The sequence below is a fragment of the Canis lupus genome, chromosome 6, assembly GCF_048164855.1.
Source record: "Canis lupus baileyi chromosome 6, mCanLup2.hap1, whole genome shotgun sequence".
Classification (NCBI taxonomy): domain Eukaryota; kingdom Metazoa; phylum Chordata; class Mammalia; order Carnivora; family Canidae; genus Canis; species Canis lupus.
Genome location: NC_132843.1, coordinates 62,352,405 through 62,378,687, shown reverse-complemented (window position 1 = coordinate 62,378,687; position 26,283 = coordinate 62,352,405). Strand labels below are relative to the sequence as shown.

Below are 26,283 nucleotides of genomic sequence, written 5' to 3'. Positions count from 1 at the left end.
GACCATTTGGTTTTGATGGAGAAGGTAAAGTAGCTGTTAGGACTAAATAAGTATTTACCATTTGTAAACCAGACACAGTACAAAGCATCCCACAATATTTAGGATAGTTGCATGTCAGCTAGCCCAAGAAATTCTTCCCTTAATGCTTAGAAGGAGTCAGACATATAAGTAGTTTCTATGGTCAAACTACATGAAAAAAAAATCCCTTTTATTTCATTAGGATTTCAAAGATGCCTGAACTATTACTTTTTTCTACCTAGTTCCTCCAATGATTGAAGGTGACTTGGGCGCACCTCTGAATAAGCAAGTTGTTATTGCTCATTCGCTGACACTAGAGTGTAAAGCTACTGGCAACCCTCCTCCAGTTCTGACCTGGTTGAAAGATGGCATACCTGTGAAAGCCAGTGACAACATCCGTACAGAAGGTGGTGGGAAGAAATTAGAAATCATGAGTGCCCTAGAAGCTGATCGGGGACAGTATGTATGTGTGGCTACCAGTGTGGCAGGAGAAAAGGAAATCAAATACGAAGTTGATGTCTTAGGTAAATAAAGATGCCACAATCTGGATTCCAGGTTCATAGCAAAACCTGACCATTTTATTAAATGCTTTTTTGGTTGTAGAACAATAAACCAATCTTAGAGAAGATTCAGTTGTCTGTTCAACTCTGGACTGCACATTACTAACTGGTGGATTTATTACTAGAATCCCAAGATCTAAGAGCTTACATAAATCTTCCACTGATTCTGATAGATAGACTTTGTATTTCTAAGTACATTGATGCATTTTATATCTATGACAAGTCTGATTGCAGTGAGTGATTACATGGTCCTCTGTCATGAGAACAATGATGGACAACAGGAAACTTAGTCTCTGGGCCTTGGGAAGTAATCTTGCAATGTCTTTAGTCTCTATTTCACTATAAATTGAAGACTTTTTGAGCAGAGGTCCAATTTTTGAGGTTCCCTTCTATTTTTTATTATGAAAATAAGCAACATAAAATATGAGCCAACTTTATATTCAGATGGCCTCAGCAGCACCAAAGTGCTAGATTGACAAAAATCCACAGCATGTCAAATACATTCTTTGATTCTAGCAAGTATGTATGATAAAATATATTTTACATTTCAAATCCCCTTCATATATCAAATTCTTATGATACTTGTCAGCCTTCTAAACTGCAATTTAGTATTACTTAAAATGGTGGTGTATTTTTCCTGGTGTACATTTCTTGGTATGTTACATCTCTGTTGTTTTCTAGTGCCACCAGCTATAGAAGGAGGAGATGAAACATCTTACTTCATTGTGATGGTTAATAACTTACTGGAGCTAGATTGTCAAGTGACAGGCTCTCCCACACCAACTATCATGTAAGGGTTTTGGTATGTCTTCTAAATACCTCCCGTTTCTTTGAGTGTTTTGGAACTATCTTGAAAAAGGTTCTATGTCATTAAAACGTGGCCATATAAAATAATTTTGTTTATGTTCCTCTTTTAAAAGACATACTCGATATACAAGGCAACTTTTGCTTAATAATCACACAGCCCCTGAACCTGTTCAATTAAAGGAATTCCACTTATGCCTAGAAATTACATTTTCAGTTCATAGAGCTAGATTTGTTAAACAGTACCTGTCAGATCTTCTTGAGGCACTGAAATGTTTAATGAATGACTAAATAAAAAGGAGTGTACTGAACACATTAGGGAAATGGAGAAAGTTACCATGCATATAAGTTCACCAATTCTTTTTTTTTTCATTCCTTTATTCACAAAGCATTTCATGAATACTTACCTTTCATTTCCAAGGTAGAGGATATGCAAAGGAACAGTCAACTAAGAGAATAAAACATGTTCACATATGATTATGAAGTAAAATGGGAAGTGATAACTCCTGATAAATGAAAAAATATAAGGCTATATGATTTGAAGATTTTATTTTACAGATGCTTTAGGACTATGTTCACTTTGCTGGTTAATATTACTTAAACATTTGAAGTGAATACTATTTAGGGGCTTTCACTTCTGTTTCCTCAGCATTAATACAAGAATGAGGAAAACACATAGCTACTGGGGTTCCAACAATATGCCAACTTTTGTGTTGGGCCAGTTTTACTTTTTTCTTTTCTTAATTATAGTTCATTTTACAGTGTGGACCAACAGGGAATTAGGCAAATATACAATTAAGAATTTACATATCTATGTATGTATAGAAACATTTAATATATAGATAAATCTAGTTCTTCCAAGATATACACACACACGTATCTTCTAGGAATTAAGTTATTTAAAATACATCTCCAGATTTCTTTTTACCTTGTTTCTGTAGGTGGCTAAAGGATGGCCAGCTAATTGATGAAAGGGATGGATTCAAGGTTTTGCTAAATGGACGCAAATTGGTTATTGCCCAGGCTCAAGTTTCAGATACAGGCCTTTATCGTTGTGTGGCGACAAACATTGCTGGTGACCGCAAGAAGGAATTTGAAGTTACTGTTCATGGTATGCTGCAGAAGGGACAAGAGTATTACATTTAAAATTAACTTATGCATTGGGTCATTATTTAATTCAAATTAGCTCATGAATCTGGATAAACCTTGAGTTGTGGAAAGCAATATAAAGGCTGTGAATTTGAGTTTTAAAATCGCACATTAATCTTAAGGCACTTTACTAACACAGAGCCTTAACAAAGAAGCCTGTGTGAAGTAATATAAACAATTCAAATATTAGAAAGTGTATTCTACATAGAATGCCAGGGTCTGAGGAGTGAGACCAAATAAGATAGAATAGGCAGGGAGCAAATTCCAAGGAAAGGGGTCGTGTAGGCTCTCTAGGATTCAGCCAAAGCAGGAGGGAGTGTGAATAAAGTCATTTCCAGAAATGGAGGCTAAGGATGTTATGCAGGATCCAGGGCCCATTGGGACATTCAAAGAACTAGCCCAGAAGAATCAGAACCATTAGTGTAATGATAGAGACAACACTCTGCCAGGGTATTATGTGTCTCACTTGCCTGCAGACCTTGGGAATGGAGGGACTGCAGTGAGAAGCTGGGAGCCATTTAGAAGCCCCAGCAGAGGTTTCTATGAACATCAACATTTTCCCCTCTGTCCATGCAGAATTTTTTCCTGCTTTTTTAGTCCTGTGATGAAATATAGCTAACCCTCTCTCTCAGTCTCAATTCCAATTCCTAAGGGAGGGAATCTGGCAGGCCCAGTTTAGATCAAGTTACCACTCTGTATTCATTCAGCCCTGCTGGAGTCAGAGTCATACAGTATAAATATAGGTAGAGGAAACCCACTCTGATTTAATGAAGTAGTTCTAGAGAAAAGGAGGATCATAACAGATTAAAAAAAAAAACACACACACCAAAAGGTATAAGCCAAGCATACATGTTGCTATAAATACATCTTGTTGTCCTTTTTTTTTTTTTAAAGATTTTATTTATTTTTTCATGAGAGACAGAGAGAGAGAGGCAGAGACACAGGCAGAGGGAGAAGCAGGCTCCATGCAGGGAGCCCGATTGGGACTCGATCCCGGGACTCCAGATCATGCCCTGGGCCAAAGGCAGGAGCTAAACCACTGAGCCACCCAGAGATCCCCACATCTTGTTCTTCAAAGAATTTGAGATCCATACTTAGGAAATAAGTCATCTAAAATTGTTGAAAACTAAATTAAATGCATGGGATAAAGTTATTTCATTATTTCTTAAAATAGGAATTTTCCCTTTGCTAAATGTTAAAGTTTCAGGTTCTTACATCCAGATTTTTAAGTATTTGATCTCACTGATTATGATTTGTGTTCCCTCCCACTCTTACTCTGTCCTACCATCCCTTACTGCTTTCCTTCCTTCATTTCTTAACTCTAGTTCCTCCAACAATCAAATCCTCAGGCCCTTCTGAGAGAGCCATAGTGATATATAAGCCTATCACCTTGCAGTGCATTGCCAATGGTATTCCAAATCCATCTATTACATGGTTAAAAGATGGCCAACCTGTGAACACTGCCCAGGGAAACCTTAAAGTAAGTATAAATATTACCATGCCCCAAATGTGTAATCTATAAAGATCTTCCCAGAGCTATCAATTCTTCTTTCCTAATTGTAGATTTTCCTGTTGGACACATTTTACAGAAAGTTATTAAAACAGTTTGTGTTTCCCTTACAGTTTTTTTAGAATTTAATTTAATATTTTGATTTGAAGAATAGAATTAATTAAATACTAATAATATTAACAATGATAATGATTTTAACGTATTGGTTGGTATTTTTATTACTTTGATTAATGCCTATTTTAACTATTGAAAGCCTCAGAAAACTGACCTTAATGAAATGGAGATAAGTAATCTACCTGATAAAGAGTTCAAATAATGGTCATAAAAATGCTAACTGAATTCAGGAGAAAAAGGGGTGAACACAGAAATGCAACAAAAGATAGAAAATATAAGAAAGTACCAAACAGAAGTCACAAAGCTGAAGAATACAATAAATAAACTGAAAGAATACACTAGGGGGTTCAACAGCTGATTAGATGAAGCAGAAGGTTAGACCAGTGACCTGGAAGACAGAGCAGTGGAACTCACCCAAAGAGAGCAGCAAAAAGAAAAAAGAATTCTGGAAAAAAAAAAAAAAAAGCTTCAGGAACCTATGGGGCAGCATCAAGTAGAATAACATTCACATTATATGGATTCCAGAAGGGGAAGAGAAACAGAAAGGGGCAGAAAACACATTTCAAGAAATAATGGCTGAAAACCTCCCTAAACTGGGGAAGGAAACACACCAGGTCCAAGAAACAGAGAGGATTCAAAATAAGATGAACCCAAAGAGATCACAGGAAGAGACGTTATCATTAAAATGTAAAAAGTTAAAGATAAGAATATCTTAAAAGCAGCAAGAGAAAAGCCATTTACTAGGTGCAAGGGAACCCCGCTCTCATAAGACTGTCAGCTGATTTTTCAGCAGAAACCTTGCAAGCCGGAAGAGTGACATGATATATTTTAAGAGCTGAAAGAAAAAGAAAACAACAAAACTCCCAACCACGAATACACTACCTGGCAAGATTATTGTTCAGAATTGAAGAAGAATAAAGAGATTTTTAGATAAACAAGAGGTAATAGAATTTATCATCACGAAACTGGCCCTACAAAAAATGTTAAAGGGACTTCTTTAAGGTGGAAAAAAAGGCACTAACTAGTAATAAGAAAACATATGTAAGTAAAATTGTCACTAATAAAAGTAAATCTCTAATAAAGGTAAATAAATATGTAGTAAAGGTAGTGGGTTAATTACTTATAAAGCCAGCATGAAGACAAAAATCAAAAGTAGTAAAATTAGCTATAACCACAATAAATAGTTAAGGGACACACAAAGTAAAAGAATGTAAAATGTGACATCAAAAATATAAAACATTGTGGGGAGTAAAAATGTAGAGGTTTGGAATGCATTCAAACTTAAGTTGCTATCAATTTAAAATAGACTGTCATTATAGACTGTTTTATGTGTGTGTGCATATGTACATAAGTGTGTGTGTGTGTATATATATTTTTTTTTCTTGATATACATATAGTAGATACACAGAAGATAATGAGAAAGTAATCTAAATATAACACTAAAGAAAGTCATCAAACCATTAGGGAAGAAAGCAAGACAAGAGGAAAGGAATAGAGAGAAACTACAAAAACAGTCAGAAAACATTTAACAGTTTGGCAATAAGCATACACTTATCCAAAATTTATTAGGGATGGGGGGAACATTGCTTTCATATTTTTAAAAAAATAATCTTTCTGTTGTAGTTGATATACAATGTTACTTTAGTTTCAGGTATACAACTATGTCATGATTATAGTGATTCAAAACCTCTGTGCATTATGCTACCCTCATCACAAGTGTAGCTATCATCTGTCACCATACAATGCTATTAAATACCATTGATTATATTGCCTATTCAATAATTACTTTAGATAATTGGACCAAATTCTCTAATCGAAAATGTACAGTAGCTAAATGAATAAAGCAAGCAAAACAAGATTCATCTGTATGCTGCCTATAAGAGACTCAATTCAGATGTAAGGACACATAGACACTGAAAGTGAAGGGGTGGTAAAATATATTCCATGAAAATGGAAACAATAAGAAAGCTGGTGAAGTTATACTTGTATCAGACAAAATAGATTTTGAAACAAAGGCTATAATAAAAGATCAAGAAGGACATTATATAATGATAAAAGCCATTGCATAATGATACAGGAAGAATATATAACATTTATAAATATATATGCACCCCACATAGAAGCACAAAAAATATACAAAGGAAGTATTAAAGGACCTACAGAGATTAACAGCAATACAATAATAGAGAGGGACTTCAATATCCCACTTACATCAATGAATTGATCACCCAGACAGAAAGTCAATAAAGAAATATCAGTATGAAACAACATGTTAGATCAGATCTACTTAATAAATATGTGCAGAATATTCTATCCCAAAGCAGCAGAATACACATTCTTCTTATATGCATGTGAAACATTCTCCAGGATAGATCACATGTTAGGCCACAAAACAAGTGTCGATAAATTTAAGAAGATTAAAATCATATCAAGAATATTTTCTGACCACTATCCTGTGAAACTAGAAAAATAATTACAAGAATAATACTGAAAAAATAACAAATATATGAATATTAATTAAACATGTTAATGAACAATAAGTCCATCAACAAATAAATCAAAAGGGAAATAAAAAAGTAAAATAACTAAGAAAATTAAAATGGAAATACAACATACCAAAATCTATAGATTGCAGCAAAAGTCATTCTAAGAGGGAAGTGCATTGAGATATAGACTTAGCTCAAGAAACAAGAAAATTTTCTAATAAGAAATCTAACTTTTCACCTAAAGAAACTAGAAAAAGAACAAAGTCTAAATTTAGGAAAAGCAAGTAAATAATAAAGATCAAAGCAGAAATAAGTGAAATAGGGACTTTAAAAAAAAGGAAAGATTAATGTAACTGAAAGATGGTTCTTTGAAAAGACAAGCAAAACTGACAAAACTTAGCTAGCTAGACTCACCAAAAACAATACAGAAATGGATCAAATAAATAAAATCAGAAATAGAGGTTACAACTGATACCACAGAAATACAAAAGATCATAAGAAGCTACTATAAACAGATATTTACCAACAAATTAGAGAACCTATAAGGAAAAAATAAATTCCTAGAAGCATACAATCTTCGAAGAATAAATCATGAATAGAAAAACTGAATAGACCAATTACTAGAGTAAATTAATAATCAAAAAAATTACCAACAAAAAAAAGTCTAGAACCAGATGGCTTCACTGGTAAATTCTAGCACACATTCAAAGAAGATTTAGGGACGCCTGAGTGGCTCAGCAGTTGAGTATCTGCCTTTGGCTCAGGGTGTGATCCTGGAGTCCCAGAATCAGGTCCCACATCAGGCTTCCTGCATGGAGCCTGCTTCTCTCTCTGCCTGAGTCTCTGCCTCTCTGTGTGTGTGTCTTCCAGGAATGAATAAATAAAATCTTAAAAAAAAGGAAGATTTAGCACCTATCCTCTAACTCTTCCAAAAACTCGAAGAAGAGGGAACATTTCCAAATTTATTTTTCAAGGCCAGCATTACCCAGATACTGAAACTAGACAAGGACATCACAAAAAACAAACCAACAACAACAGAATTTTGAGCCAATATCCCTGATGAACATAGATACAAAATCCTCAACAAAACATTAGCAAACCAAATTTACCAATACATTAAAAAGATCATACACCATGATTAAGTGGAATTTACTCCAGGGATGTAAGGATGTTTCCATATTCACGAATCAACCAACGTAATACACCATATTAATGAAATGAAGGATAAAAATAAAAATAATATCATCTCAAGAGAAAATACATTTGACAAAAGTCAACATCCATTTATGGTAAAAATCCTCAACAAAGTGGGTATAGATGAAACATACCTCAACATAATTAAGGCCATATATCACAAGCTCACAGATAATCTCATATTCAGTGGTGAAAAGCTGAACACTTTTTCTCTAAGATCAAAAGCAAGACAAATATTCCCACTCTCACCACTTTTATGGAACATGGTATTGGAAGTCCTATTGAGAGCAATTAGGCAAGAAAAAGAAATGAAGGCATCCAAATTGAAAAGGAAAATGTAAAGCTGTCATTATTTGCAGACAATATGATTTTATATATTAAAATATCCTGGGACACAAGCTGGCTCAGTGGTTGAGCGTCTGCCTTTGACCCAGGACATGATCCTGGGTCCCAGAATCAAGTCCCACATTGGGCTTCCGGTGGGGAGCCTGCTTCTCCCTCTGCCTATGTCTCTGCCTCTCTCTGTGTGTCTCTCATGGATAAATAAATAAAATCTTTTTTAAAAGTCCTATAGACTTCATGAAAAATTGTAGAACTAATAAATGAAGTCAGTAAAGTTGCAGGGTACAAAACCAATATACAAAAATTGGTTGCATTTCTATACACTAACAAACTATCAGAAAGAGAAAAAAATCTCCCCCACCCCCAAAAAGAAAACAATCCCATTTAAAATTGCATTAAAGAAATTTAGCCAAGGAGGTGTAAGTAAGTGAAAGTCTTGGGCACTAGAAAATATGACAGTGATGAAAAAAATTGAAGGAGACACAAATAAATGGAAAGGTATCCCATGCCCATGAATTGGAAGAATTAATCTTGCTATATGTTCCTATTACCCAAAGCAGTCTATAGGTTCAATGCAATTCCTATCAAAATTTGAATGGCATTTTCCACAGAAATAGAACAAACAATCCTAAAATTTGTGTGGAACCGCAAAAGACCCCAAGTAGCCAAAGCAGTTTTGAGAAGGAAAAATCTGGAGGCATCATACTGTTTTCATACTGTACTACTAAGCTGCAGTAATCAAAAACAGTTTGGTATTGGCATAAAAACAGATCAATGGAATGGAATAGAGAGCCCAGAAATAAACCTAAACACATATGGTTAATTAATTTTTAAAATATTTTATTTATTTATTCATGAGAGACACACACACACACAGAGGCAGAGACATAGGCAGAGGGAGAAGCAGGCTCCGTGCAGGGAGCCCGACGTGAGACTCGATCCTGAGACTCCAGGACCACGCCCTGGGCCAAAGACAGGCGCTAAACTGCTGAGCCACCCAGGGATCCCTGGTTAACTAATTTATGACAAAGAAGGCAAGAATATACAACGGAGAAAGGATGCTCTCTTAAATGACGTTGGAAATATTGGACAGTCACATGCAAAATAATAAACCAGAACACTATTTTTTTAAGAATTTATTTATTTATTTATTTATTTATTTATTCATGAGCGACATAAGGAGAGAGGCAGAGACATAGGAAGAGGGAGAAGCAAGTTCCATGCAGAGAGCCCATGCAAGGCTCAATCCTGGGACTCCAGGATCATGCCCTGAGCCAAAGGCAGACCCTCAACCACTGAGCCACCCAGGTGTCCCAACCAGAACACTATCTTAAACCATATGCAGAAATCAGCTCAAAATAGATTAAAGACTTGAATATAGAACCTGAAACTACAAACTCCTTAGAAGAAAACATAGTAAGCTTTCTGATAACATTGGCATTGATTTTTTTAGATCTGACTCCCAAATCAAAGGCAACAAAGACAAAAATAAGTGGGACTAAATCAGTCCAAAAAGTTTCTACATGGGAAGGGAAACAACCAATAAAATAAAAAGGCAACCTATTAAATGAGGGAAAAAATTGTAAATCATATATCATATGAGGGGTTAATATCCAAAGTATATAAAGAGCTCAACTCAATAGCAAGAAACAAGCAATCTGATTTTTTAAATAGGCACAAGATATAACTAGACATTTTTCAAAGACATATAGATGATGTTCAATAGGCACATGGAAAAATATTTAATATTTAAATATCAATAACTATTAGCAAAATGCATATCAAAATCACAAGGTATCACGTCACACCTGTTTGAAGTCTATTATCAAAAAGATATGAAATAACAAGTGTTGATGAGGATGTGGAGAAAAGAGAACACTTGTGTTCTGTTGGTGGAAATATACACTAGTGCAACCACTATGGAAAACAGTATGGAGATTCCTCAAAAAATAAAAATCAGAGGCACCGTATGATTTAGCAATTCCATTTCGGGGTATTTATGCAAAGGACTTGAAAACACTAACTCGAAAAGATCTGTGCACAAACATGTTCATTGCAGCATTATTTATAATGGTCAGATATTGAAACAACAAAACTGTTCATCAGTAGATGAATGAATAAAGAAGATGTGATATACACACAAAGTGGAATACTACTAAATCATAAAAAAGAGAATGAAGTCTTGCCCTTTGTAACATTAGGCCAATTGAAATAAGTCATACAGATAAATGCAATGTGATTTCACTTCTATATAGAATCTAAAAAACAAAAGAAACAAAACTCATAGATACACATGGAACAGATTGGTGGTTGCCAGAGGGGAAAGGGGTTGACAGCTGGGCAAAATAGGTGAAGATGGTCAAGAGGTATTAACTCCCAGATATTAAATAAATAAATCATGGGGATGTAATTACAGTGTAGTGGCTTTATTCAATAACATTGTATTGCACAGTTCAAAGTTAACAAGAGAGTAAATCTTAAAGGTTCTCATCACGAGGAAAAAAATTTGTAACTTTATATGATAACTAGACTTGTGATGATCACTTTGCAGAGTGTACAAATATTGAATTATGTTGTACACTTGAAACTAATATATGCCAATTTTACCTCCAAAAATAAATTGAAAAAGATAAAGTGTAGATGTGTGGAAATCAATTAGGATTATTCATCTAGGAGAGAAAGAATATTGAAATTTGAACTTGCATTCTGGCCATGAGGATGAGAATATATGGGCATATTTGAGAATTATTGTTTCAGTCATTAGGACTCAATGATAAATTAGATATGAAATTTGAGGGAGCGGGATATCACAAGCAAAACTTGGGGAATCTAACTTACACAAATGCATATAATATGACGCCATCCAGTGAGATGGGAGACTTTGCAGGACAACCCATTGAGGGGAAAATACTGGATTTAATACTGGATTTAGACTTTTGGAGGTTAAGTTGGCTTTGAAATTAAGTAAAGATTGGGTAGACCATGGAATATATGCTCCTGGAGCTCAAAGGGGAGCTCTGGCTAGAGATACTGACACATAGATGATATTTGAAACCATATACATAAATGAGTTAATCTAAGGGGAGAGTAAAGAGTAGGAAAAAATAGAAGAGAGAACTGTCCTAGTTCAGAGTCTTAAAAAATTATGGCATTTAAAGTACACGTGCAGCAGTCTAGAAGTGAATATTAATGTACGAATGTGCTACTTAATGAGTTTAGTACAATGTGGCTGGAGAATAGGTCAAGTGGGAGTTTATTTGGGAGTATATGGAGAGTAGATCATTTGGGGTCAGAATGTGGTAAGCCTGGAGGGCTATGCTAAGTTCAGGTTTCATTCTGGGCAAAGTGGGAAGCTGTGAGTGAGCTTTGAAGGGGAACTGGTAAAAGGATCAAATTTGCATTTTAGACAAATTATTCTGGCAGTAGTATATAAGATAGATTAATAGTTTGGGAGGTTGGAGACACTGGAATATAAATTAAGAAACTATTATAATCCCACAGTGGTTGTGAGAATGGAAAGTAGAGGATCTGAAAAACCTAGAGTAGTATAATTAATAGGAGAGTCAGAATGGGCTCTGAAATCAAGATGACTTGGAGAAGAGTAGTGCCATTAAACAAGATTGGAAACATGCAATGAAAAGTAGCCCTGGAGATACAAGGAAACAGTTATAAGCTTTGTTTTGGATGTGTTAAATTTCATGTGCTAACTGGCCCAGCAGATAGCTGGAACAGCTAGTGTGGAGCTCGGGAGAGAAATTGAGGCCAGTGCTATAAATTTTGGAGTCTACACAGGATTCTTCACTGAAGCCATGAATTTGGATGAAAACTATCAGGAAGCTGAGTTTTATGTTTATGGGACAGGAGGAAGCTGATTCTGTAATCTTCTAAGAAAGTCAGAGATTGGGAACTGAGGACATTTTTGTATCTTCAGCACCCAGAGAGTAGAGTGATTATGGAGTAGGTGGCCATAATGTCAAATGCTGTAGATGGTGAAAGAGAGTATGAGTTTACTACATAAGCTGCTGGATACCATGTTTAAAGGTTACAGGTAATCTCTGAATAATTGGTTTCAAAGAATAACCACTGACTGCTAGGTCCAAAATGGTAGAGGCTAGTTGCAATAAGTTTAAGAGAGAAATGAGGACAGTCAGGAAGAAATTTATCTGCATTTCCATTACTCCTATTTATAATTTTTATTGTTTTCTGGCCCCTGTGATCATTTGATCAATGAAGATTGTTTTTTAAAACTATTTATGAAGTGTTATATAAATGTGACCATGTTTTTCTTTAAGTAGCTTAAATTTTCATCACATATCTCATAGGGCAGTGCTAAAGTCTCATTCAGTGATGTTTTATGACTGTACCAGCAGGTTGGCCTTAGGTTATTTTAAATTGTGTTTTCCAATGAATAAGAAAAGGTTTTCAGTCACATCAGTCTTTTTTTGCACAATGAAGTGATCTGGTTCTAATCTATCGAGATGATTAAGATACTGACATAAAAATATAATTATATAGTATAAATTTAAATGAGTTTCTCTATCTCAGCAATTATCTTCAAGTCCAGTGTAAAATACAAAATGCTGCTATGCTTTCTGGTCCCAATTAGATACAGTCTTCTGGTCGAGTTTTACAAATTGCTAAAGCCCTGATGGAAGATGCTGGAAGATACACATGTGTGGCGACCAATGCGGCGGGAGAAACACGGCAGCACCTTCAGCTACATGTGCATGGTAATGTCATTCCCATGTCTTAACAACAGAATATTTCTGTGGCTTTTTTTTTAACATGATGGCTCATTTTATTGAATTACAGTATAAAAGAAATAGGTATTTATTTTTGTCTGTTTGAAAAAAGTTTTTTCTTACATTATCATAATTATAATTGTTCATATTAAGATAGTTTGTCAAGATATCTGTTACGATATTCAGGTTGTCAAATAGAATGTGCTAGAGCTCATAAATAAATAAACATACCTCCCTGTGCTTTTAATGATTTGAATTCTGTTAACTAATAACTTTGTACAGATAACTTTTGTTGTAAAGATAGAGTTGCAGCATTGTTCCTTAACATTTTCTGTGATTTTTCTTTCTTGCTTGTAAGAGGGATTTTCTAAGTAGAAACTATCCTTGTCTCAGGATCTTCTCTCATGTGCTTTAATCAAAAGTCTGGGTGGCCATGGATATCTCATGAATATTCTAGCTTATAGTAAGCTGAAAAGACTATTTGACCTTGAATGTGAGACTTCAGATCTCTGGAGTCTCATCAGGAAGAGTCAAGAATTCTAAGCTTGGACTTTCCTAGTTCAGCCAAATATATTTGCAGAGAGCTATCCTAGATTTTTATACCTTATTGGTTTTTTCTAATCCTTGTGATTGCTTGTTAAATCCTTCATTCATTCATTCTTCATTGATTCATTCATTCATATACTCTACATTTACTGCACAATTTAACCTAGAAGGATGCCCAAGCATCTAGCTTGATTCCAGTTATATTGTCAGTAGGCAATCAATAAATATTAACAAATGAAAAAGTAAATAGTAAGTGAATGAAAAAAATTAAATTGGACATTAAATTTAGTCTACTTCTTTAAATATTTTTTATAATGATTTTAGTTATTTATTCATGAGAGACACAGAGAGAGAGAAGAGACACAGGCAGGGGGAGAAGCAGGCTCCATGCAGGGAGCCTGATGTGGGACTCAATCCCGGAACTCCAGGATCACGCCCTGAGCCAAAGGCAGATGCTTAACCGCTAAGCCATCCAGGCATCCCTATTTTATATTTAAATCAACTAGTTAAAAGATTCAGATCATCATGTCCTTAAATGTTTTTTTTATTTTTTTATTTTTTTTAAAGATGGTATTTATTTATTTGAGGGTGAGAAAGAGAACACAAGGAGGGGAGAGGCAGAGGCAGAGGGAGAGGGAAAAGGAAATTCCCCACGGGGCAGGAACCCGACTTGGGACTCTATCCCAGGACCCTGAGATCATGACCTGGGCCAAAGGAGATGTTTAACTGGCTGAGCCGCCCAGGCACCCCCCTAAATGTTTTTAATAAAACCATTTATTTCCCCCCTTTCCCCAAATGTGTACACCTAATTTAAGGATGTCATACACACAAAGCATATTCCTCAAGAGAACTTTTATTTTTTCATTTAGTAATTAACTTAAAGACCAGTATCTGATTATAACTATCTTGAAATTGCTTTGCCTGAAATTGACCCTGCTGTCTCTTATGTTGCCTTGAATTTACCTTGTTCTTTATAAGGCCTTCTTTCTCTCCCTAGTGCTCCTTGGCAGCTATCTCCAGCACATTTTGAGATCTTCACTTCCATCTAAGAGTGTGCTATGGAGGGGCTTCCTCTCCTTTCCCTGAGGCTCCTTCTCTCCTTGTACAGGCTATTTCTCTTCTCCCCTCCAATAATTTCAGTCTTTATCTAGTCTCCATTGTTGGCTAATAGGAAACAGCTGAGTAGGAGAGCAGGATATGCTGCAGTCATCACAGGCACCAGAGTCAGACCCATTGTGGTTGAAATCCTTTTTAACCACTATCTGTGTAACCATGAACAAACCATTTAATTTCTTTGAGTATCTGATTTGCAGAGTGCTTTTGAGGTTTTAAGATATTAGAAGCAAAACATTTCCCACTTTCAGGTGTTATCAAAAAAGGAAGAGTGTTTTTGTTCTCTAAACTGAATTAAAATATTAAATGAAGACTGTATACTGAAAACAGAGTATCTGTCTCTGGAGCTGGGAAGAACCAAACAAACTTCAGTATTTGGGGCTCCCAAATTTCAGTGTTCATAAAAATTATATCTATTACATATTAAAAATATAGCTTCCTGGGCACAGTTCCAGATCTGAAACAGCATCTCTGATGCAAGTGGTCTGTATGTCATTACTCAGAGAAACATTGGCCCAGACTCTAAAAACTGGCTTAGAAACTAATGTAGTCAAGAATGATTGAAAACCAGAGTTCATAAAAGAAATCAAGGATCTCATCAAATACAAAGCAACAACAGAAACAAAAAACAGAGTTGATACCTAAGAAAACATAAGCCTATGAACCCACTGTCTGAATATGGTAACAAAATATATGTTAGCAGGGATCACAATTAAGGTACACATGTACAAGAAAAATCATCAGAGAAAGAGGCAACAAGCTGGAAGACATCTGAGTTTATGTGAAAAGAAATAGAAGGTTAGTCATTGTAAGGATTTATTAAATGCTACCAAATTGGATGGAGAATATAAAACAGTCTCCTTGATACAAATCACAAATGGAACAAAGACAATATACATTATAGTATCTGAAAATGTTTTCTTTAATATGACATTGACTTGTCCAGATAATAGTTCATCAGTTTGAAAGGAGAAGAAATGATAAAGTGAACTTCTAATACTGAGTATGATCAACCTGAAGGGAAGTGGTTGGCTACTATACAAGAATCTGGACAGAAAGCTGACTTATCATCTTGGCCCTCCTGACAAGCAGTGTGTCACATTGGATGCAAATGGCTCCCAACTAGCTTCTGTCCCCTTCAATACTTGTATTAATAATTTTAGTGAGAATTGGAGATGTTAACAAAAAATACAGGAATGTCTAAGTATTAGTTGATCATAGATTTCAAAAAGAATTCAGAAGTTAAAATGGCAAGTTAAGGGATCCCTGGGTGGCGCAGCGGTTTGGCGCCTGCCTTTGGCCCAGGGCGCGATCCTGGAGACCCGGGATCGAATCCCACCTCGGGCTCCCGGTGCATGGAGCCTGCTTCTCCCTCTGCCTGTGTCTCTGCCTCTCTCTCTCTGTGACTATCATAAATAAATAAAAATTTAAAAAAAAAAAGGCAAGTTAATCTGATGTGAAAAACTACATAAGAGTAGGGTTGGAGAAGAGTGGGTTAAAGACACCACACATTGAAATACTGGAGATGTCAATGGTTTTTTGTAATTACTATAGATACAATCATTCAATTTCATAATAAAGCTAATTAATCTTAGAAGTCAGTAATAGAAACTTACAGTACAAACAACGAGAAAGGAATTAGCCCTATTATATTTTTGCTCTCTGAATGCTTCTGAAGTATTGTATCAAGTCCTGGTGCTATATTTTAAGAGGGACATTGAAAAATCTATAGAAAAGCAGCTATCATTTAATTTAGTTTCTTTATTAATTTATTTAACCAATCTTATAATTGCTTTCTATTTGAGTATTTGTTTTAATCCCAGTCTCTGTTGATGGGGTGACGTATTCTTTTTTTGGGGGGGGGTGACATATTCAGCAAATGAGTATTTACTGTAATTGTTCTCCAAATATATTAAATCCTAAAAGTTCAGCTTTATAATTGTTTAATATTTTCCTTTCTTATAATAAAGACTGTAGATGCTTCCATTCTTTTCAAGCATGGAAAAAAGTGTTTTCAAAAAGGTGAAGTAAGGGTGGTTTGGCTCCTGGAAGACATAGAAGACTAAGTCATGATCATGAGGAGAGGGACATTCTTGTGATCCCCTACATTTCTTAGGTGGAGTTCTGTCCATTAGAGAAGGCAGAGTCTCTCAGTAGGTGGTCCTTTTTGATCATCAAAGTTTCATAATTCTGAAAGTTCTAATTCTCTAGAACAAACTATGAAATTTTATCTAAACCTCAGATATTTGCCAAGTGAGACAGATGTTTCCACAAACAGATGATTACTTGGGGCCTAATGGCTCAAGCATTCATTACATCTGCACTTAATTATATCCCAGGAAAGATTAATCAAGGTGAAGCACCCAGAAGTGGCATATTGTGGTTAAAAGCATGGACTTTGAATTTGTGTCCCTATACTGCCAAGTAATATCATGAGGACAACAGGCATAGAGGTTAACTCTTTAAATATGTTTTCTCATCTATAAAATGGGAAGGATAATTATAACTACTATAATCAGAGGGTTGTAAGGATTGAATGAAAGACTATACATGCTTACAACTACAAGCTTAGCCTGGTGCCTGATTTCCTAGTTATCATCTGTAAATGGTAGCTTAACAACTGTTTTGGCCAAATGCATTGGCTTTTGGCCCTTCTCACAGCACCAACCTTTTAACAAATATATCTGAAGTTTTGGTGCCTTTACTGTTGGCCAGGAACCATCTTGGGTCTGTATTAGTTGTCTGATAAAAACATTAGTAGAGTGCCCCTTAGTTTAATTTTAATTATTTTAACGTATTCGCTTGGCTAACATCTTCCAACACCCACTTAAAAGGTTCTGTATTTTGCTTAATAGCTCACTTGTGACCTAAAGGAGACTTGGGAATATTGCAGGGAAATTTTTTTTCTTTTTTCTTTTCTTTTTTTTTTTTAATGGATCACTTCAGTTCAGAACTCTAGTATTATCTTAGTATAAATAAATTTATTACTCACTATATCTTAATTTTGGTGGTTGGGTAGGATTAACTCACTTTTAAATCAGTTATATATTCAATCAGATTTAACCAGGATTTGAAAAAGTCAGTTCATACCTGTGAGTAATTAAATTCATAGGTAAAAAAAAAAAATTCATAGGTAAAGTCTAGCCCATGATATGTTCAGTAGTAGGTATTGTGGTATTGGCATGGTAATCCACATGCAGCTTTTGGAAGAAGGACAACAGAGGAAAAAATCAACAAGTTGAATGGAATTCAACCTCTTGCTTGGAGTATGCAGACATTTATTATTAACATAAGATATTGTTACCTTACTAATGTTACTGTCTAAAACAGTGCTTACCTAAATTCAAAATTGCACGATGATTCTTTTAAATGCTAGAAGATATATATATCACATCTTCTTTATCCATTCATCTGTTATTAGACACTTAGATTTTTTCCATATCTTGGCTATTGTGAATAATGCTGTAGTGAACACTGGAGGGCATATGTGTCTTTGAGATAAATGTCTTTGAGATGCTATTTCATTTCCTTTAATTATATACCCAGAAGTGGGATTGCTGGATCATACGATAATTCTATTTGTAATTTTTTGAGGAGCCTCCATACTGTTTTCCATAATGGCTCTACCAATTTACATTCTTACCAAGAATGTACAAAGGTTCCTTTTTTTCTGCATCCTCACCAACACTCATTTTCTCTTATGTTTCTTATAATAATCATTCTAACACGTGAGGTCATATTTCATTGTGGGTTTGATTTGCATTTCTGTGATGATAGGTTGTGTTGAGCACCTTTTCATGAACCTGTTGGTCACTTCTTAGTCTTTTTTTGGAAATATTTCTATTCATGTCCTTTACCCATTACTTGATTTGTTTTCTTACTATTGAGTTGTGTTAAGTCTCTTATGTATTTCAAATATTAATCCTTTTTCAGATATATGGTTTGCAAATTTTTTCTTCCATTTAGTGCATTGCCATTTTCATTGTCAATTGTTTTCTTTGCTGTACAGAAGTTTTTTAGTTTGCTGTAGTCCCACTTGTTTATTTTGCTTTTGTTGTGACTTTAGTGTCATATCCCAAAATATTATTGCTAAAAATAATGTTAAGTATCTTTCCCCTTATGTTTTCTTCTAGGAGTTTTTGTGGTCTCAAGTCTTACATTTAAGGCTTTAATCCATTTCATGTTAATTTTTGAGTACCACACTGTCTTGGTTACACTGATTTATTTTCATATATTAAGCCACCCATGCCCTCCTAGAACTAGACCCTCTTGGTCATGGTGCTTAATTTGCTTGATATGTTGATGGATTCACTTATTAGTATTTTGTTGATTATTTTTGTATCTGTCTTCATAAGGGAATTTGATCTGTAGTGTACTTTTTTATTGGCTGTCTCTGTCTCATTTTCTTATCATAGTACAACTGGCTTCTTAGAATGATTTGAAAAGTTCCCTGCTTTATTGGGAGGAGGTTTGTGAAGGATTCGCATTAATTTTTCTTAAATGTTTCATAGAATTCCCAGTAAAGCCACTTGGGCCTAGCGTTTTCTTTGTGGGATGTTTTTTATTACTGATATAATTTTTAAATTTTTATCCATCTATTCAGATATTCTATTTTTTCTTGAGTCAGTTTCAGTAGTTTATGACTTTGTAGAAATCATCTATTTCATCTAGATTTTCTAATTTGTGGGCACACATTTATTATATTCCTTCATTGTCCTTTTTAATTCTACAAGGTTGAATTTCATTTCAAATTGTAGTAATTTGGTCTTCTCTCTTTTGTTATGTCTTGGTTGGTCTATCTAAAATTTTGCCCTTAAAAAAATAAATAAATAAATAAATAAATAAATAAATAATAAAATTTTGCCCTTGTTTACCTTTACAAAATATCAGGTTTTAGTCTTTTTTATTTTCATTTTTCTATTGTCTATTTTATTAATTTATGCTCTAATGTTTATTATCTTCTTTTGCTTGTTTTGGATTTACTTTTCTTTTTTCTGGCTTCTTAAATTGAAAGGTTAGATTATTGATTTGAGATTTATTTTGAATATAGTTGTTTATAGCCTACATTTTACTCTAAGCATTGCTTTATGTGTACCCCATAAGTTTTGGTATGTTGTCTGTTTATTTTAATTTATCTCAGGGTATTATCTAATATCTCATATGATTTATTGACCACTTGTTTACTTAAGAGTGTGTTACTTAATTTCCCAAATCTTCTCATATCATTGATTCATAATTTATTCCATTGTGGTAAGAGAACATGCTTTGTATGATTTTAATATTTTTAAATATATTGAGACTTGTTTTTTGCCTATCTTATAGTCTGTCCTTGAGAATGTTACATGTGCATTTGAGAAGAATGTGTATTCTGCTGTTGTTGGATGGAGTGTTCTATGTGTATTTGTGGTTTATACTGTTGCTCAAGTCTTCTGTTTTCTCTTTGATTTTGTTTAGTTGTTCTACCCATTACTGAAACTGAAATATTAATGTCTTCAGCTGTTATTGTTGAATTACCTATTTCTCCTTTTGATTCTGTCTGTTTTTGTTCTGTGTACCTTGAGACCTCTGTTGTTATGTAAATGTTATAATTGTTATATCTTTTTATGTGTTGACAGTGTCCTTTAAAATTGCCCCATTTTGTTGCTAATTTTGTTTTAAAGCCTACTTTGTTTGATGTTAGTATAGCCTCTGTTTTTTGTTTGGTTACCATTTGTATAGTATATCTTTTTGCAACCTTTCACTTTCAACCTATTCGTATCTTGGACTCTGAAGTGTGTCTCTTGTAGACAACATATGATTGAGTCATGTTTTTATTTTTTATTTTTTAAATCCATTCTGTTACTCTGTGCCTTTGAGTAGTGTTTAATCCATTTACATTTAATGTAATTACTGACATGATAGAGTTTATGGTCTACCATGCTATGTGCTTTTTATATGTATTATGTCATTTTGGTTTTTATGTTTCTCCATTACTGCCTTTTTATATTGAATTGCTATTTTCTTGTGTACCATTTTATTTCTCTTGTTTATGCTACTATATTTTAAAAATTTATTTTAAACCATTATTCATCATGATCCCATCAATATTGACTTGTAATTATTGATTTATGCTGCTGTCTTTTAAATCAGAAGGGAGAAAAAAGTTATGCTTTAAATATACAGTTTTACAGTTTTACTGTCTTTACTATTAGTTACTTCTACTAGTGCTCTTTATTTCTTCATGTGTATTAGAATTGCTATTTCTTTGCAGCCTGAAGGACATTTAGTATTTCTTGTAAGGCTGGAGACCAGCAACGAATTTTCTGTTTTTTGATTTTCAATGAAGGTTTTAATTTCTCCTTCAAAAGGATAGTTTTGCTAAAGATAGAATTCTTTGTTGATAGTCTTTTTCTTTCAGGACTCCTAATAAGTCTCCTAATGCCCTGTGGCCTCCATGTTTTTTTATGAAAAATAAACTATTAAACTTATTGAGGTTTCCTGTACATCACTTCTCCATCTTGCTGCTTTTAAGATTCTCTTTTTTATGATGTATTTGGGTGTGAGTTTCTTTGAGTTTACCCAAGTTGGACTTTGTTGAACTTCTTAAATGTGTGCATTAATGTTTTTTCCAAAGTTTGGGACATTTTCAACCATATATCTTCAAATATTCTTTTCTCTCTTGCCTCTCCTTTGGGACTTTAATTATGCATAATGCTTGATGGTGTCCCACAAGCCTCAGAGTCTCTGTTCTCTTAATTTTTCTTTATTCTTTTTTCTTTCTACTCCTAAACTTGGATAATTTCAATTAACCTATCTTTAAATTACTGATTCTTTCTTCTTCCAACTCAACTATTGCACTTTTAAATTTCGGACTTTCTGTTTGGTTCTTTCTACAATTTCTGGTTCTTGATCAATACTCTCTATTTAGTGAAACATCATTCTCCTACTTTCCTTTAGATCTTTAAACATGTTTCTTTTAACTCTTGGGATGTAATAAAATAGCTGATTTATTTTATTTTTTTAATTTTAAGATTTTTTTTTTAAGAGGGAAAGAAAAGGGAAGTGGAGCGGGGGATTGGGGGAGAATGAAAGAGAGAGAGAGAGAGAGAGAATGAATCTTAAGCAAGCTCCACTACCCAGCACAGAGCCTGACACAGGGCTCAGTCTCATGATCCTGAGATCATGACATGAGCTGAAATCTAGAGTTGGATATTTAACCAACTGAGCCACCCAGGCATCCCTTTAAAAAGCTGATTTAAAGTCTTTGTCTAATAAGTTCAATATCTGAGCTTCCTTATGGACATATTCTCTTGACTGCTTCTTTTTCCAGGCATGGACCATTCTTTCTTATTTCTTTGCATGTCTCATAACTTTTTGAAAAGTAGACATTTTAAGTGTAATGTGGTATAAAATAACGCTTAACATCACAAATCATCAAAGGAATGCATATCAAAACTACAATGAGATGTCACCTTACACATGTCAGAATGGCTAAAGTCAAAAACACAAGAAATACCAACAGTTAGCCAAGATTTAGGAAAAAAGGAACACTCATGTGCTGTTGGTGGGAATGCAAACTGGTGCAACCACTGTGAACAAAAGTATAGAGGTTCCTCAAAAAATTAAAAATATAATTACCTTATGATCCAGTAATTCCACTATTGGGTATTTACCCAAAGAATACAAAAACACTAGTTCAAAAAGATACATGTACTCCTATATTAATTGTAGCAATACTTACGATAGTGAAATTATGGAAGCAACCCAAATGTTCATCAATAGATGAACGGATAAAGAAAATGTGATATTGTAAGATAGATAAGATTGTTGATAGATAGATAGATAGATAGATAGATAGATAAAATGTAATATTACTTGTTGCCATTTGCAACAAAAGTAATGTAATATTACTTGTTGCCATTTGCAACAACATGGCTGCATCTAGAGCGTATAATGCTAAGTGAAATAAGTCAGTCAGAGAAAGACAAATATCATATGATTTCACTCATGTGGAATATAAGAAACAAAACAAAAGAACAAAGAAAAAGAGATGAGCCAAAAAACAGACTCTTAGCTATGGAGAATAAATTGGTGGTTGCCATCAGAAGGGAGGTTACTGTGACAACAGTGCATGAGTGTTCCTTTTGTGGTTGGGGGAATGGATTATATAAGTGAAGGGGATTAAGAATACACCTACCATGATGATCACTGAGTGATGTATATAATTTTTGAAGCACTATATTGTACACCTGAAACTAATATAACTGTACATTAACTATACGAGAATTAAAACATTAAAATTAAAAAAAGTAATAATATAATGTGGCAGTTCTGGAAACAATTTTCTCTTCTTTCCATAGTTATTATTGTTGTAGTTGTCACTGCTGTTGCTAGGTGTTTGTTTGTTTGTTTGTTTTTGTCTTCTGTTTATTTACTTAACATGTAGGTGGAATACTGGTACTCCCCAAGATAGTCACCTCTTACTCCTAGAACCTGTGACTATGTTAGGTCACATGCCTCATAGGAATTAAGAATACAGATGGAATTAAGGTTGTTAATCAACTGACCTCAAAATAGGGAGCTTACCCAGGATTATCCAGGTGGGTCTGGTGTAATCAGAAGGACATTAAAAGTGGATGAAAGAGGCAGGACTTCAGAGTGACAGGATGTGAGAAAGTCTTATGAATCCTTCACACGTTCCCATTGCTGGTTTTAAAGATGGATGAAGGGAGGCCACAAACCAAGGAATATAAGTGACCTCTATAAATTGGAAAAGATGAGGAAATAGATTCTCCTCTGCGGCCTACAGAAAGGAACTGAGCCCTTCTGAGACATTTATTTTAGCCCAGTGAGACTGTTGGACTTCTTATCCATAAAACTATAAGATAATAAATTTGTATTGTTGAAACTGTCAAGTTTGAGGCAATTTGTTGTGAAAGCAAGATGAAACTAATATGGTGAGTTTTCTGAACAATTTCTGTAAAGTCTGTTTTTACAGATTTTAACCTGCCCCAGGGGAAAAGGTTATTTGCACTAGAAAACTCTGCATCTGATTAAATAAAGACAAATCCTTTGAGTGGGGATTTCCAGGGAAGGACCAGACAGGTCAAACAGTGGCAGTTTTCTAGGAATGGTGCTGTTAGGTAGCTCCTAACCTATTCTGGCTCTTTCAGTATCTGCTAGGTTCTTTTTTTCTCTGTGGTTGCTAGGCTATTTGTTTTCAAGGTTACTGCTGATCTGGGGAAAGAGTGCTGGGAATAGAGGGAGATAAAATGCCATGAAACTCACTGTTCTTAATGAGATTTAGCTGTTTTTCTTGAATAAACACTTGTTGGATTGTTGTAAGTCTTTGGTTAATTTCCAGAGTTCTGAAAAAGTTGATTTTGACAAATTTTCCAGTGTTCTTGTTTCTTTTATGGAGGAGTGGATTTTTTGGAGTCCTTACTCTGCCATTCTTGCTGATACCTAATCTTTTTTTCTTTAAGTACTTAAGGGGAGTGAAAAATAGCCAACCCACTCCATAGCTGTTGCATTTCTTACCATAATGTTTTATTGCAGCAGCTACGTAGTCTGTCAAAGCCTTCAGTGATCACTTCAGTCCAGAAGGCTTCAAGTGAGTATTTAAATAACTGTTTTGAAGGAATGTGCCATGGATTAATTATTTTTCCTTTTCAGTTGGAAAAGTCAGATAGCCATATTTAAAAGTCTTTTGTCCCTAAATATCATGTCATTCATCTGAATTCAGTGCAGAAAATAGAAACATTCTAGGCATTTCAAGCTGTAAGAGTTAACTCATTGAATTAAATGGAGACAGATACTTAAGAGAGGATTGATTGGGTTTTAGGCTTTGTCTTCAGGAACAATCTCCAGAAATACAGATATTTACCCTTGAGGACATATTTTATTTTAAACTTGTTGAAAACCAGCTTTGAGTTTCATTGTCTTTCGTAGTTGTTTTTGCTTGTTTTCTTTGGTATTGTCTTCTGTTTATTTTATTATTTCCTTATCCCTGACTTCTTTTGGTTTATTTTATTGGTTTTTTTCTGGATTCTGAATTGAATGTTTAGAACATTTATTTTCATTGTTTCTTAGTTTTTGATATGTTAATTAGGGCTCTAGTATTTCCCTTGAATACTATACTATACAGCTAGGTGACACACTCTGTTTTCATTTTAATCAATCTCATTCTGTTTTATTTTTTTCTGATCATATACTTTTGTCTTGATTTCCTCTTTAATGAGGTTATCCCCCTGTAAAGAGCTTTACATTTTTGTTTTTGATTTATACTCATTTTTGTTAGAGTTTTATTAAATTATGGTTACAAATGCTTTATTGAGATTTTGTGGCCTAATATGTAGTCAGTTTTGAAAATATTCTGTTGGCATTTGAAAAAAATGTATATTCCTTGTTAACTATGTATGTGTATATATATATATATATATATATATATATATACACACACACATATATATACACACACACATACATATATACACACACAGTCTGAATGGGTAATTTTATTTTTCAAATTCTTTAAAACGGAATATTACTCAGCCATTAGAAATGACAAATACCCACCATTTGCTTCAACGTGGATGGAACTGGAGGGTATTATGCTGAGTGAAATAAGTCAATCGGAGAAGGACAAACATTATATGGTCTCATTCATTTGGGAAATATAAATAATAGTGAAAGGGAATAGAAGGGAAGGGAGAAGAAATGGGTAGGAAATATCAGAAAGGGAGACAAAACATGAAGACTCCTAACTCTGGGAAACGAACTAGGGGTGGTGGAAGGGGAGGAGGGCGGGGGTGGGGGTGAATGGGTGACGGGCACTGAGGGGGACACTTGACGGGATGAGCACCGGGTGTTATTCTGTATGTTGGCAAATTGAACAAATTGGCTAATCTATAATTCTGAGGATTTTCCTGTTTGAGTACAGAAGAATGAATGATACTGAAAACCTATTAAGATCTTTTTTTTTCTGTTCTTTAATTCTACTTTATACTTCTATTACAAGTATATCAGTGTATATATGTGAAAGAAAGAAAGGAATGATAATTTCTACTGAGCAAATAGTTTCCATTTAAATATCCTATTTATGTGAATCAATATGTTTGGGCTTCTTATAGAACCACCTAGTCTGGAGGATGCAGGGAAGATGCTGAATGAGACTGTGGTGGTGAACAATCCCATTCAGTTGGAGTGTAAAGCAGCTGGAAATCCCTTGCCTGGTAGGTTCACGTGTGGACTCTCTAACTTACTGACATTTTAAGATATCTGGAAAAAGCTAAATCTGTTTATGAGCACAATATAGTAATTACTAATAAATGAAAGATTATAGAACACATTACAAGGGTAAAGCATTGATAAGGATGATATAAAGGATGATATTTTTGAATTTTCACTGCTTCTAACTGCATGAAATAATTTACCCATTGTTTACACAAGGTAAAAATATGTGAATAACTAGTTGTCTTATTGTCCTCACTGTGGCCACAAAACCCACAATGGTAGTTTTTTATACATTTATGTTGAAAACTATGTTTTTTCTCTAGTTCAAATCGATTATGTTTATAAATCAGTCATTTAATGAGAGTATTATTCTTTTTGTTGATTCTCATCACTGGTAACTTATTAATATGAATCAATAAGAACATAATTTTTAGGCTAATAGTGTATATACTCTGGTTTTGATCGAAAGCATAGATAAATTTTTAAAATTT

The 26,283-nt window shown here is 34.3% G+C and overlaps 1 protein-coding gene across 4 annotated transcripts in view; it reads left to right on the top strand.

Moving 5' to 3' along the window:
• Positions 1 to 26,283, top strand: part of HMCN1 (hemicentin 1) — a 458,239-nt gene that overhangs the window by 275,175 nt on the left and 156,781 nt on the right. For all 4 annotated transcript variants that reach the window (XM_072830872.1, XM_072830871.1, XM_072830875.1 and 1 more), the window contains 6 exons: positions 261 to 542; positions 1,260 to 1,368; positions 2,324 to 2,493; positions 3,857 to 4,011; positions 12,784 to 12,907; positions 25,690 to 25,791. In XM_072830872.1, the coding sequence (XP_072686973.1) occupies positions 261 to 542; positions 1,260 to 1,368; positions 2,324 to 2,493; positions 3,857 to 4,011; positions 12,784 to 12,907; positions 25,690 to 25,791 (942 nt within the window). The remainder of the gene's footprint in view (positions 1 to 260; positions 543 to 1,259; positions 1,369 to 2,323; positions 2,494 to 3,856; positions 4,012 to 12,783; positions 12,908 to 25,689; positions 25,792 to 26,283) is intronic.